The sequence below is a fragment of the Gadus macrocephalus genome, chromosome 3, assembly GCF_031168955.1.
Source record: "Gadus macrocephalus chromosome 3, ASM3116895v1".
In the NCBI taxonomy this organism is placed as follows: Eukaryota; Metazoa; Chordata; class Actinopteri; order Gadiformes; family Gadidae; genus Gadus; species Gadus macrocephalus.
In genome coordinates this window covers 18,955,242-18,967,741 of record NC_082384.1, presented here as the reverse complement: position 1 = coordinate 18,967,741, position 12,500 = coordinate 18,955,242, and the positions used below count along the sequence as shown (strand labels likewise).

General features: G+C 49.4%; 2 protein-coding genes across 2 annotated transcripts in view; one reads left to right on the top strand and one right to left on the bottom strand.

Moving 5' to 3' along the window:
• The window catches only part of slc5a10 (solute carrier family 5 member 10), a 23,085-nt gene that overhangs the window by 1,450 nt on the left and 9,135 nt on the right, over positions 1 to 12,500 (top strand). Inside the window, exons 3-9 of the mRNA XM_060046377.1 lie at positions 139 to 243; positions 589 to 648; positions 1,293 to 1,397; positions 2,311 to 2,416; positions 2,781 to 2,861; positions 3,324 to 3,529; positions 4,591 to 4,726. Coding sequence (XP_059902360.1) covers positions 139 to 243; positions 589 to 648; positions 1,293 to 1,397; positions 2,311 to 2,416; positions 2,781 to 2,861; positions 3,324 to 3,529; positions 4,591 to 4,726 — 799 coding nt within the window. The remainder of the gene's footprint in view (positions 1 to 138; positions 244 to 588; positions 649 to 1,292; positions 1,398 to 2,310; positions 2,417 to 2,780; positions 2,862 to 3,323; positions 3,530 to 4,590; positions 4,727 to 12,500) is intronic.
• On the bottom strand, positions 3,707 to 12,445 carry fam83gb (family with sequence similarity 83 member Gb). The gene is made up of 5 exons (XM_060046354.1): positions 11,149 to 12,445; positions 9,098 to 9,265; positions 7,499 to 7,623; positions 5,186 to 6,554; positions 3,707 to 4,508 (listed from the first exon to the last, which is right to left on the bottom strand). The coding sequence occupies exons 1-5, from the start codon at positions 11,632 to 11,634 to the stop codon at positions 4,164 to 4,166; spliced, it is 2,493 nt and encodes an 830-aa protein (XP_059902337.1). The 5' UTR covers positions 11,635 to 12,445; the 3' UTR covers positions 3,707 to 4,163.

Sequence of the window (12,500 nt, the reverse complement as noted above, 5' to 3'; positions counted from 1 at the left end):
TAGAGAATGTACATTTGTGTGTGTGTGTGTGTGTGTGTGTGTGTGTGTGTGTGTGTGTGTGTGTGTGTGTGTGTGTGTGTGTGTGTGTGTGTGTGTGTGTGTGTGTGTGTGTGTGCGCGCGCGCGTGCGTGGGAGTAGATCGGAGCATCCTTGTTCGCTAGTTCAGAAGGCTCGGGTCTGTTTATTGGCCTGGCTGGTACTGGAGCTGCTGGAGGCATTGCTGTAGCAGGCTTTGAATGGAATGTAAGTATGGACTCATGAGTATATGAACACACACTATATAGATACATTAGATATCTGGACTAAGCTTTTATTGATTAATACATGTATGTACACAAACAATTCCTCATATTCCTATTATAGCTTTGACGTTCACCAAAGTCGCAATGCCGACGATTACCAACAGGGGGCAGCACAGCTCTCTGTGAAGATGCTCTGGCTCAGGCCACTTGCCGTTTACAGTGGTGCTATGCTTGAGGAATTCATTAGAAACAGATGTGGCAGCAGTTTGACCAAAATATGTCCGAGCCTGAGATCCATGTTGTACCTCATCTCATGAAATCCTTTCGTGTCCTGTCATCCTTTCAGGCCACCTATGTATTACTGGCTCTGGCCTGGGTGTTTGTCCCCGTCTACGTTGCCTCAGGGGTTAGTAAGCACACAATACACAAACAAGCGCACACACATTTTCTTTGGAAATATATATTTTTAAATCTGTGCACATGTATGTGAATATGTACCGATGGACACACGCAAACACACATACAGTAGGCTACATACACACGTGCAAAATACCAGGGGTGTGGGTGGAGGACGTGTGTGTGCCCGTCAAGTCTGTTATAATCATCAAGTCCATTGTCGTGCCAAGAAACAGTTCTCGTTAGACACCATGAAAATTCCACAACAGGGTGCTACAAAACACACACACACACACACACACACACACACACACACACACACACACACACACACACACACACACACACACACACACACACACACACACACACACACACACACACACACACAGTTATGTGGTTATTTTAAATGCTGACGCTGCAATAAAATACTCACGCTCTGAGTGCTTGATATAGTGTTTGCTATATTTATACACTTAACATGTAGCAAAATAACTTAGCTAACACTTTTACTGTAGCCATTACTTTAGCTCAATTGTGGAATTTCTCATCATTCTTTTTGTCCTAATTTACTGACTAGGGGGGTAAGTCATGAACACAGACATAAACGTAAACCTGTGAAAGGCCCCAAACATTGCTGATGTGTGTGTTCAGATTGTAACGATGCCAGAGTACCTGGGACGTCGTTTCGGAGGAGAGAGGATCCGAACCTACCTGGCAGTGCTGTCTTTACTGTTGTCCATCTTCACCAAGATATCAGTAGGACACCAACAAACACACACACGCACACACACACACACACACACACACACACACACACACACACACACACACACACACACACACACACACACACACACACACACACACATTTATACTTCTATCAGGCCCCCTAATAATACATCATCCATGGAAATACCAGGGCCCCATCTTGACAGGTGTCACAGTTGGAACAGGCCTCAGCATGTAGCCATTTCACCCGAGGGCAGTCCTTTATATGAACCATACGCCAACGATAAGATAAATATGTGTGTTTCAAGCGTCCACTTGAAAAGGAAAAGCTGTGATTCTCAGTCAGACCTCTAGTGACTGGACAGTGCACAAGCCCCAGGCCTCCACGTATAAAATGATTACACGCTCCCACTTGTAGCCTGTATCTGGTGAGGGCCTGTTGTTCAGGTAGGCCTCTATCTCACTGCAATCAAAACTCCACCCTAACATCCTTAACACAACGACACACCCCTTCACTCTCTCACACACACACACACACACACACACACACACACACACACACACACACACACACACACACACACACACACACACACACACACGCACACAGGCACACACACACACACACACACACACACACACACACACACACACACACACACACACACGCACACAAGCACACACACACACACACACACACACACACACACACACACACACACACACACACACACACATGGCCTTTTTCCAGGTGCAATGCAATAACTTTTTTGTCAAATCTGGAGCTCGGGAATGTCCCACTTTAGTAATTGATTTATCTGTTGCTCATGTTTTCTAGTGCAGAGGAACAACAGCCCCAGTTATCTTTGAATAAAGGTTATCGTTTGGTCCTAATTTGTTGTGTCCCTGTGAGGCTGACGGAGAGTGTGTGTGTCTCCAGACCGACCTGTACTCTGGAGCTCTGTTCGTCCAGGTGTGTCTGGGATGGAACCTCTACCTCTCTACCATCCTCATGCTTGTTGTCACGGCTCTCTACACTATCGCAGGTACACACACACACTCGTACATACACACAAACACACACATGCATGGAATAATGCACATAAGCATGCATGCATTGCAAACACACATGGGTTATCACACACGCACACACATACACACACACACACACACACACATGCAAGCACACTAGCACACACGCATGCGTACAAACACACAAAGACGTCTAATCCCACATACAGATACAAGGACAAGTGGAGGCACAAGTACAAATGGCTGCAAACGCACACACCTACACAAAATGTCAAATCTGAATCCAAGGTGCATGTAAATAATTCTGATGTACATCATTTTGATGGAGGTAATATTCCAGCGTACCTTTCCACACTTCCTCCCATGTGGTGTCTTCAGGGGGGCTGGCGGCTGTCATCTACACCGACACCCTGCAGACAGTGATCATGCTTGTAGGAGCCATCATCCTCACTATCACTGGTAGGCCAGCCTGGATCCTCCTTAGCTATTAGATCACGTGTAACACTTTACAATAAGGGGGCGTTAGTTCAATTCAATCAACTTTAATCAAAGTTCTTTTCAGTTTAATATTAACTGACAGTTTATCAACAGTAAGGTAATCTAGTCTAGTAATTATTGATTAATGGTGTTGCTGTTTAGTAATGGTGTTACTGTTAAAACCAAGGTATTAACATTATTTAATAGGGTTAGGGGTTTACCCTTACTAACTAACCCTAGCCCTACCTCTTACCCTATGCTAATGATATATAATAATGCTTATTAATGCATTACTTAAACGCGTTAACAAATGTTAATTAATTGTCATTAATGTACCCTTATTTTTCAGTGTTCACCCTAATCAAATGAGTCACAAAGAAAACATGTTCCTCATGAACACTGTGTGTATGTGTGTGCGTGTGTGTGTGTGTGTGTCGTCCACAGCGTTTAACGAGATCGGGGGCTACAGTAACCTGGAGAAGGTGTACAGCCTGGCCATCCCCAGCAAGATCATCCCCAACAGCACCTGCCACCTGCCCCGGGAGGACGCCATGCACCTGTTCAGGGACGCCACAACCGGGGACCTGCCCTGGCCCGGCATGACCCTGGGGCTCACTATACTAGCCACCTGGTACTGGTGTACGGACCAGGTACACACGCAGAGACACACACACACACACACACACACACACACACACACACACACACACACACACACACACACACACACGGTTCAGAATGGACAACAATGTGGGAACTTGCATTTGTGTTGTCACAAATGCAGCGCGTGTTTTTTTTAATCTTTTGATTTCAAAGAAGAGCTACACTTAACAATGGCATGTTTTTATTTACAGTACAGTATGTTCACTCTTTGTCCCCCTCCCCCCTGTCAACATGTTTTTTTTTTTTCATTCTGCCAGGTCGATGTGATTAGACACGCGTCAAGTCAACACACAACATGAGTTCAGAGGCAGTTTGAATAACCCAGCCTCTATAGCTCCAGTAACCAATCAACATCAAGCAAATAATAAACAGGTTTCCTGGTTCTGTGTTAACAACCACGGCCATGGTTCAGTAACTATTGACACGTTTGCATCGCATGCTTACAACCACACGCCCAGAGACAGATAAGATCCTCCTATGTAATAATATTGATTGAGTCACCGTGTCCTTAAAGTCAAATTCATTCACATTCAATCCGAGATTGATCCCGGCGATGATATCATGCGTCCCCTGGAGCTGGCCCTTGCTCTAACTATGAGGGGCTTCCTTCTGGACCTCGCTCTAGCTATAAGAGGCCTTTTTCTGGACCCCTCCGGCCCGCGTCTTCAGGTGTTTCAGGTGTCCCAGCTTTGAGAAGGAAACCCCCAGAAACCCAGTGGGGTTGGAAGGCGTCGGCTGCGCCGTTGAGCCGGCGTTGCCTTCCTTCCTGTAGCCGGGGCTGTGTCGTCGTGGCGACCGGCTTGCTCGCGCGCAGTCACTGTCCACATGCATTTGCTGCCCTAGACCCTGCCAGTAACGATGCCCTCCAATCACACGGGTCGAGGAGTTTCCCGGCCTGTGGTGGCTTCCTGGTTTGGCCACGATGACCTTTGGCCCCCGACCTGGTGACCTTGAGTACTGGAACAACTGTGTGGAGATGAAGAAGAGAAGGATTAGGATGAGGGATTAAAGGATGACGGGGTGTGTTTGTTTGTTTGTGTGTGTGTAGGTGATTGTGCAACGATCCTTGTCTGCCAAGAACATGAGCCATGTGAAGGGTGCGTCGATCCTTGCGGGCTATCTGAAGTTGCTACCCTTCATCTTCATCATCCTCCCTGGCATGATAAGCAGAGCCCTATATCCAGGTATGTGTGTGTGTGTATGTATGCATTTGTGTGTACATGTATGTATGCATGTAGATATGCGTGTGTGCATACATGCATACATACGTAATACTAATGTGCGTATGTGCGAGACAAGGAAGAGAAGGATAAGGATGAGGATTTAAACGATGAAGGTGTGTGTGCGTGTTTGCCTTTCTGCCCGCCTGCCTGCGTGCGTGCATGTACGTATGTCCGTTTGTGGCAGAAAGAAAACCCCCTATACCATTTCCAAGAAACAGCCGAACCGCAATTACCAGTTTACAAAACACAGACAGTTACACCTTCCTGCGATCCGATCATAATGTTTACCACTCGCATGCGGATGACTCAGGTTCACCTCGTTACCAGACAACCAACTCAAATAGAGCAAGACGAGACACAACCGCCCGCTCCTCCCCGTATCAATGACATCGTCGCACGGATCAGACGGCCTCGTCTCACCTGCCCTATGTGTCTGCCGGGGGGCTGCTGCGACCCCCTGCGGAGCAGCTGCGACTGCTGAATCAGGGAGCGCCCGTCCCCCTGCTCGCTGGGAGGACGCAGGTCCAGCATGCTCTGGGAGAAGCGGGCCATGACGTTGAGCCCGTCGCCGTGGCGGCCGCCGTGGCCGGACCCCGTGGTGCCGCCGTTGGTCAGGCCGTCGCGGGGCTCCGACGGGTTGCACTCGTAGAACTCCTCCCCCTCCGACGCGGTGGAGACGCTGGAGGGGTTCTCGTGGGCGGGCGGGTCGTCGCACATCACCTCGGTGCTGTCCTGGCTGCCGTCGGCGCTGTCCCCCTCCCCGCGGTGGGACACGAGGCGGCCGCGGGCTCCCGCCGACGACTCGTGCGCCGCCCGCTGCGCGTTGATCTCCGGTATGTGGATCTTCCTCACCAGGCTGATCTGGGGCTGGCTGGACGGCGCCGAGGGGTGGGGCTGCTCTATGACCAGCTGCAGCGTCCGCGGTTTGGGGACAGGGTCCGTCACCGCAGCGGCGTCCGTGGGCACCTCCGCGGCCGGTTCGGAGGCCTCTATCGACGACAAACGGTCCTCGGTTTCCGATGCCCTCGGGGGCGAAGGGTCCCTGGACGGGGGCTTTCCTCGGGGCGGGACGGTGTCCGCGGGGGGCGGCGCGACGGCATCTATCTGATCGGCGGGCTCCGGGTCGGGCCGCACGCCAGGCTCCGTCGGGGCAGCGGGGACGTCATGAGTCTGAAAGGGCCCCAGGTCCGTGCGGGGCACGGCCGGGGCCGCCAGCTCGGGCTCGGGGTTGGGGCTGAAGGGCGAGCTGAAGCGTATGGCCTGGCTGGTCTCGAACATCTCGGACCGCTGCAGATGCACCTGGTGGGCCCGCTTGTCGTCCCGGATGTTGATGAAGCCGATCACGTCGCGGGGCGGGTCCGGCTCGGGCCAGGTGGGCAGGTAGTTGATCATGTAGGCCTTCTCCAGGTGGGCCAGTCCGGGGTGCAGCGGGGGGGCCTCCACCTCCTCCCTGATGCGCCCCTTCGGCATGATCAGCCCCAAGGGGTTCTTGGAGGCCGTCTTGTTGCTGGAGTTCTGGTTGGAGGAGCCGGGGCTGGCGTGCTTGCCGCCGGTCACCAGGGCGTACTTGGGGTTGATGAGCTTGCGGGCCACCGCGGCGGAGACGGGCACCGGGGCCGAGTAGAGGACCGGGTCGGGGGCGGGTTCCTCTCCGAAGGGGACCTTGCTGAGGGAGACCCCCCTGGAGGTCAGGTAGAGGTCGCGGAACTGCTGGTCAAAGGTCTCCACCACCTGGCCGGTGATCACGGTGATGAGGTTACGGTCCAGTCGGGAGGACAGCCATGTGTAGCTTGGGGAAATGACAACAACAACAACAACAACAAGAGAGGGATGTCAACATACGGCGCTGGTTATGTCTGTGTATTTACTGTTGAACAGGAGTACAAAGTGCTGAACAGGGAAATCAACATAACAAGTAACAAGTAACAAGTAATTAACTGAAGAATCTGAATCAGTGATCCATTTGAGAGGTAGAGTTAAGCAGAAAGAAAGCGTAGCACGCAACTTGATGGGAAGTTGATGTGGTTCTAAGATGTTGTTAAATGAATTAAATTACCTCAGGCCCAGACGTTATACAAGTTGTTCATTGCAACCGCGTCTGTCCCTGCACTTCTCCATTACCGAGGAATCTCCTTTAAACTTTCGCTCAAAGGTCTCTCATCCATTGTTCTCTTGTAACGACATGCATTCTCCCCCGTGCTCAATTCCAAGTTATAGGTCAATACTCCTTTCAACCTTTGAAGGACTTGTTGGCCTGGTTGTGCGATGAAGGAAAGGTGCATCCCGTGCCGTGCCTAGAAGCGCTCGTTCTGTATCGCTTTACACATTAAACTTTAAAGAGCGATAAGAATATACATTACATTAGGCTTGATGAAGTCACAGTCGACTCCATCAATCTTGCATCGTCGTAGAAGAAGCAACAAATAAGGCCAGTCAATTATTTATAAAAGTGTGCCGCAGCTCGGTTCTACTATATCATTAACATATATAACTTGTTTTAAGGATCTTTTGTGGTTGGCTTTCAGAAAAGAAAGTGAATATAAAAGGAAAGTAGGTGGGAGGGAAGGATTTATAGTAAATGACAGCAGGGTTTCACTACAAGGCGTCTTTTAATAAACCAGTAACTGGAACTGGATATCAACCGATAGGAATTCCTCCTGCACTTAAATCGTACAAAACAAACAAGAGGGCCGTGCTGGACGGTACCCAGGCAGCAGGACTGGATGTACCCACCTGTAGGAGCCCGAGATGGCTCTGTCCCCGTCCACCAGGAGGAAACGCTGGTTCAGAGAGCCGCACACCTTCTGGGCCACGCGGGTGTGGAACTCCACGCCGCCGCAGCAACGCACACGCAGGTTCTGCAAAGACACACACGTGAACACAGAGACACACATACGAACACACACACATACACACACACACAGACACAAACACACACTCACACACATACGAACACACACACACAAACACACAGACACACACACACATGGATGCAGAAAGAAAGGAGTTTCTGTTAATGTCAATAAAAAGTGTGAATCCTAAATTAGGAGAATGAATACGCTTCTTTGTCAACAACCCAGCTGCTACAACACCCCCCCTGTTGAGCGATCACACAGGCTTAAACACGTTGACGACCTGTGTGTGCTTATGTGGGCCCGACACACCCTGTGGTATTTGTCTTATGCCCTGTGATCAAGGTGTGGTGTATAAGCTGCATTATTGCGTGGGGGAAAAGTTATTTCCCCCAATGCTAATGGGGCCTGCGCAGAGAGACGAGAGGGAAGAGAATGACTGGGTTTAGACTCTGGGATTAGACGGGAAATGTGAAAGAGATTAAACGGAAATCTCTGTCCCATTTCATGTGTGTGTGTCTGTGAACGTGTGGGAGCATGTTGATGCGGTAATGTCTAATTTTCTGCGTTGTAAACAATCAACGACCTTATGTGGGCCTTAATCCACTTAACTTCACTGTGAACCAGATGATAGGGGTTGTTACAGGAAGATTCACTTCAGGTACATGAGGACTCTGCACTGCCTCCCTCCTTACCCCCCCCCCTCCTCCTCCCTTACTCTCCTAAAAACACCTCTCTTACGCACGTATTGTATGCCTGTACGTCCTGGCACTTATTGTACGCACGTATTGTATGTTTGAACGTACCGGCACTGGTGGTTGAATACGGGGAATGAGTTAACCTAGCAATTGTAGGTGCTTGACACTTGTTCTATGAACATCCTTCCTGTACTGACAGATTCTTCTGACAAGTGTACTTATTGTAAGTCGCTTTTGGTGAAAGCGCCGGCTAAATATACATTTAATGAAGATGTAAACTGAAAAATGGAAGGATCCACAGGAGTCAGCCCTCTGGCTTACTTTTCGCTGGAAATTACAAATTGCATGGCTTTGGGATAAAACTGCAGTTATTTTTACCCACTTAACCAGCCTCTTTGATCTGCAAGCAGAAAATCAGCTTTTTTTCCAGAGAGAAGGTGGAGGGAACAATATTATGGCTGTGTTTTTCAAAACTGGGCGGTCCTTCCTCTCATTTATCTATAATCACACTGGAACATAACAGCTGTAGTTAGTGTGGGTGTACAGGCCTGTGCGTGTTTGTGTGTGTGTGTGTGTGTGTGTGTGTGTGTGTGTGTGTGTGTGTGTGTGTGTGTGTGTGTGTACACATGCATGTGTGTGTGTGTGTGTGTGTGTGTGTGTGTGTGTGTGTGTGTGTGTGTGTGTGTGTGTGTGTGTGTGTGTGTGTGTGTGTGTGTGTGTGTGTGTGTGTGTGTGTGTGTACAGGCGTGTGTGTGTGTGTGTGGGTGTGTGTGCGTGTGTACCTTTAGGTGCCCACGATGCATATCAGCTCGGCTGCACATGGCCAGGAAACTGGGGACGGCTGCGTGGTCGAGGATGATGTAAACAGGGATTTTACGCTTGAAGCTGGCGTCCAACATGTCCCGGAAGATATCCACGTCTGTGAACGCATCCATCACCACAGCAATCACCTGGACACACACATAGAAACGCAAACACACACACACAAGCACATAGCATATCAGGAAAATTGCAACTGCTGTTGCTACTGCTGGTCTTTCGGGCGCATGTCATGAGTTGGTGGATGCACTTCCAACAATACAATTAAATCTGAATCAGTGATCCATTTGAGAGGTAGAGTTAAGCAGAAAGAAAGCGTAGCACGCAACTTGATTGGAAGTTGATGTGGTTCTAAGATGTTGTTTAATGAATTAAATTACCTCAGGCCAGACGTTATACAAGTTGTTCATTGCAACCGCATCTGTCCCTACACTTCTCCATTACCTAGGAATCTCCTTTAAAGGCACCCAGTGCAACTTTATGTAAACATTCAATGAAAAATAAACATTCAATTTCTAGTCTTTTTTACGCGTAGTAAGTTTCAATAACTCCATTCCATTACATATCGACATTCAAGGAGCAAAGATGAGACGTCGTTGTGTGGTGAGAACTGATAGAAAATCGTAAACAACAACAATCGCCGGTGGGGAGAAGCCATTTTTCCATTGACTGGAAGCCTGCTTTTCCCATACATAGACCATTGTGTGGCGCGGCGCCACAGAATCAACATCGAGCGCCACGAATTGATTCTGTCTTTTTCTTTTTTTTTGTGTACTTTTTTTAAGTTCTCAGTTACAAAAATGTTTTTGAGAGACATGCTGGATAAACACATCATGTTTTCAACCTCCAAAAATAATCGTTTCAATAATCTTGATTTCAAGATTGGCCAAAATAATCGTGATTAAGAATTTTTCAATAATCGAGCAGCCCTACCAGACCGTGACAATAACCTGCATCAGCGATTTAGCTATCGATGCAGTACTGTACTAATCAATCACTGCAATTCAACTGTACTAGTTCTGACATAGTTCAGCTTCATAGCTGAAGTTGAATTCAACTGTATTATAACCACTGGAATCTAAGTCTGATCGCCTGCCGGGTCTGAGTAACAAATGACTGGTCTTCAAGACAATTATGCATGGTGCACCATGAATAACTGTTCTGTCAAAAATACGACACACTGCTGCGAACAGCAGTGTGCTTTGTGGGCCGCTGAGACAAGAGAGTGGACAGGGGGGGGGGAGAGAGGGGGGGGGAGAAGGGTGTTAAGGGAAGGCTGTGTGCCCAGGGTGACGGAGGGACACTCATTAAACACCCCTGGCCCTCTGGCCTGCATGTCGAGCAGCAAAGGAGCCGGAAGCTTCTGGTTGGTCAGTGAGTGGAGCCTAGCTACAGGAGATGCATTGTAGGTGCTACAATGTGCCTGGTCCATTGTTGGTTCCTCTTGGTTAGAATGAAGGCAGGGCACATAACACCGATCTGAGGTGATAAGACGTGGTCATGTTTCTTTCTTGTATAAAAGGACGCTTTTCATGGACTCTCTGGCTGGTGTTGGCTCGCAGAGTGCTTTTATCGGGGAACAAACTAAAGCAGGTTTTGTTTGAACCTTGCGTACTGTTGGTCTGCATTTAGACCTATTGAGGACGTTAAACAGGAATAGCAGGGATACCCTGTCAATGTACCTGCATCTTTAATACCCCCCCCCCCCCCCCCCCCCCCCCACACAAAGTAAATAGCTACTGGTCAACTCGAAAGGTCTGGAATAAACCTTGGACGGCACATGAATGGGAATATTACAATTAAATTAGAAGAGTGGTAGAAGATTTCTGCACAGTTCAAAAATAAAATTGCCACAATTGACCAATACTTTTAATAGTTGATGATGATGTGAGTAATAGCCAACAATAACTAGGGATATTAATGTAAGATGAGGTCAGGACGCTTAACTTCACACTTTTAATTGCATAACAAAATTGTTATCATATCTGACTTGTTGCGCGTGCAGCGTGCCTACCTTCGAGGCCGCTGCAATCGTTTTGCGCACCACCTCCTTGATGTGCGTGTGTCCCTCGATCGGGGGTTGCGTGTGCACGGCCACGCGCGTGATCCCACGGTAGTTGATCGAATCGGGCCAGCCCAGATCCAGCTCGGCCACCGAGGCCTCGGACAGGTCCGGCCAGTACTGCAGAGATAGCGCGTCGTCCACGGACCCCGGGGTGAGGTTCCCAGGTCCGGCGGCCACCTCGGCCTTTTGCAGGGGATGTTCGAACCCGGGACGGTAGGCCTCGGCTGTGCGCGCGAGCCATTCGAGCTCCGGCTCTGAGAGGAACTCCCGGATGCCCTTCTCGTGGACGGAGTCCATAAAACCATCTCGGCCCGAGGAGATGAGGGCTTCCAGCGCCAGTCTCTGGTCCTCGCTGTAGAAGAACTCCGGCTTGCTCTCGCTGACGCGTGAGTTGACGTTCTGGTTGTCCAGACACTGGACCTGTGACAACGCCATGACAACCGAGCGCCCGAGCAGTTCAATTCACAGTTGATAATATCTATCCGTGACCCAATGTCAATAAATGTACAATAAACACCGGGATAAAACCTTTATCGGCTGCCATTAATCCAGGTTCTGGATGTAGATTCACGTCACATTATTCCACATGGCGAGTTTTTGTTCCTGGCCGGGCGATTCCCCCCGATCCTTCTTCTCACCCCGCGTTAACGCTGCCTTTGTGGGACAGTCGGTGTCTGTTACAGCGGAGACTCCTGCAAGAAGTTCTCAGCAAGAAAACAACGTGCACACACACGAGCACGCGTCCGCAGGTAAGGGCAGAACAAAGCGGTCCCACCCAGCGCCACACCTATCACCTGACAGCCAGCCGCGGGGCGCCTCAGGTATTGCTCCGGGACGTGGATCGTGACTAACACAAACGCCGGGTGCTTCTCGGTCTGTGTTTGTGAGTCAGAGGATAGAGGAACTTACTTTTTAGGGAAGTAACGGGCGTCCAATAAGCCCATTCCCGTGACCCAGTAAAACTTTAGTGCTGACGTCCTACTTTTTTGGGTTGAGTTTCTAATTAAAACGGTAAGCTCAGACCGGTCTTTCTGCCGACCGACCGGTCCTGTCCATTCAGTAAAAAGCGGTCTTCCTAGTTAGTACTCCATCGACCTTATCGCCGAAATCCATTCTGTTGTTTTTCGAAAGTCTTGAGTTGTTTTTTTGCCCGGATCTGTCCAAAAAACGTCCAGACAGCGCTGGCAGTAATGTCTGGCAGGCAATGCGTGACCCTGGAATTCGGCAACGGAAGCCCGATTGCGAGTTTAAAGGCGGAGTGTCCGGTATTGTGAGAAAGTGAACACTCCTCCCATTCCGCT

Bases quoted from the DNA above. Each gene is read 5' to 3' on its own strand.
- fam83gb (XM_060046354.1), bottom strand. From the start codon at position 11,634: ATGGCGTTGTCACAGGTCCAGTGTCTGGACAACCAGAACGTCAACTCA. The intron at 9,266-11,148 runs GTAGGCACGCTG...GTGTGTGTCCAG, and splicing joins CGATTGCAGCGGCCTCGAAG to GTGATTGCTGTGGTGATGGA. The intron at 6,555-7,498 runs GTGGGTACATCC...CATTTCCCCAAG, and splicing joins GCCATCTCGGGCTCCTACAG to CTACACATGGCTGTCCTCCC.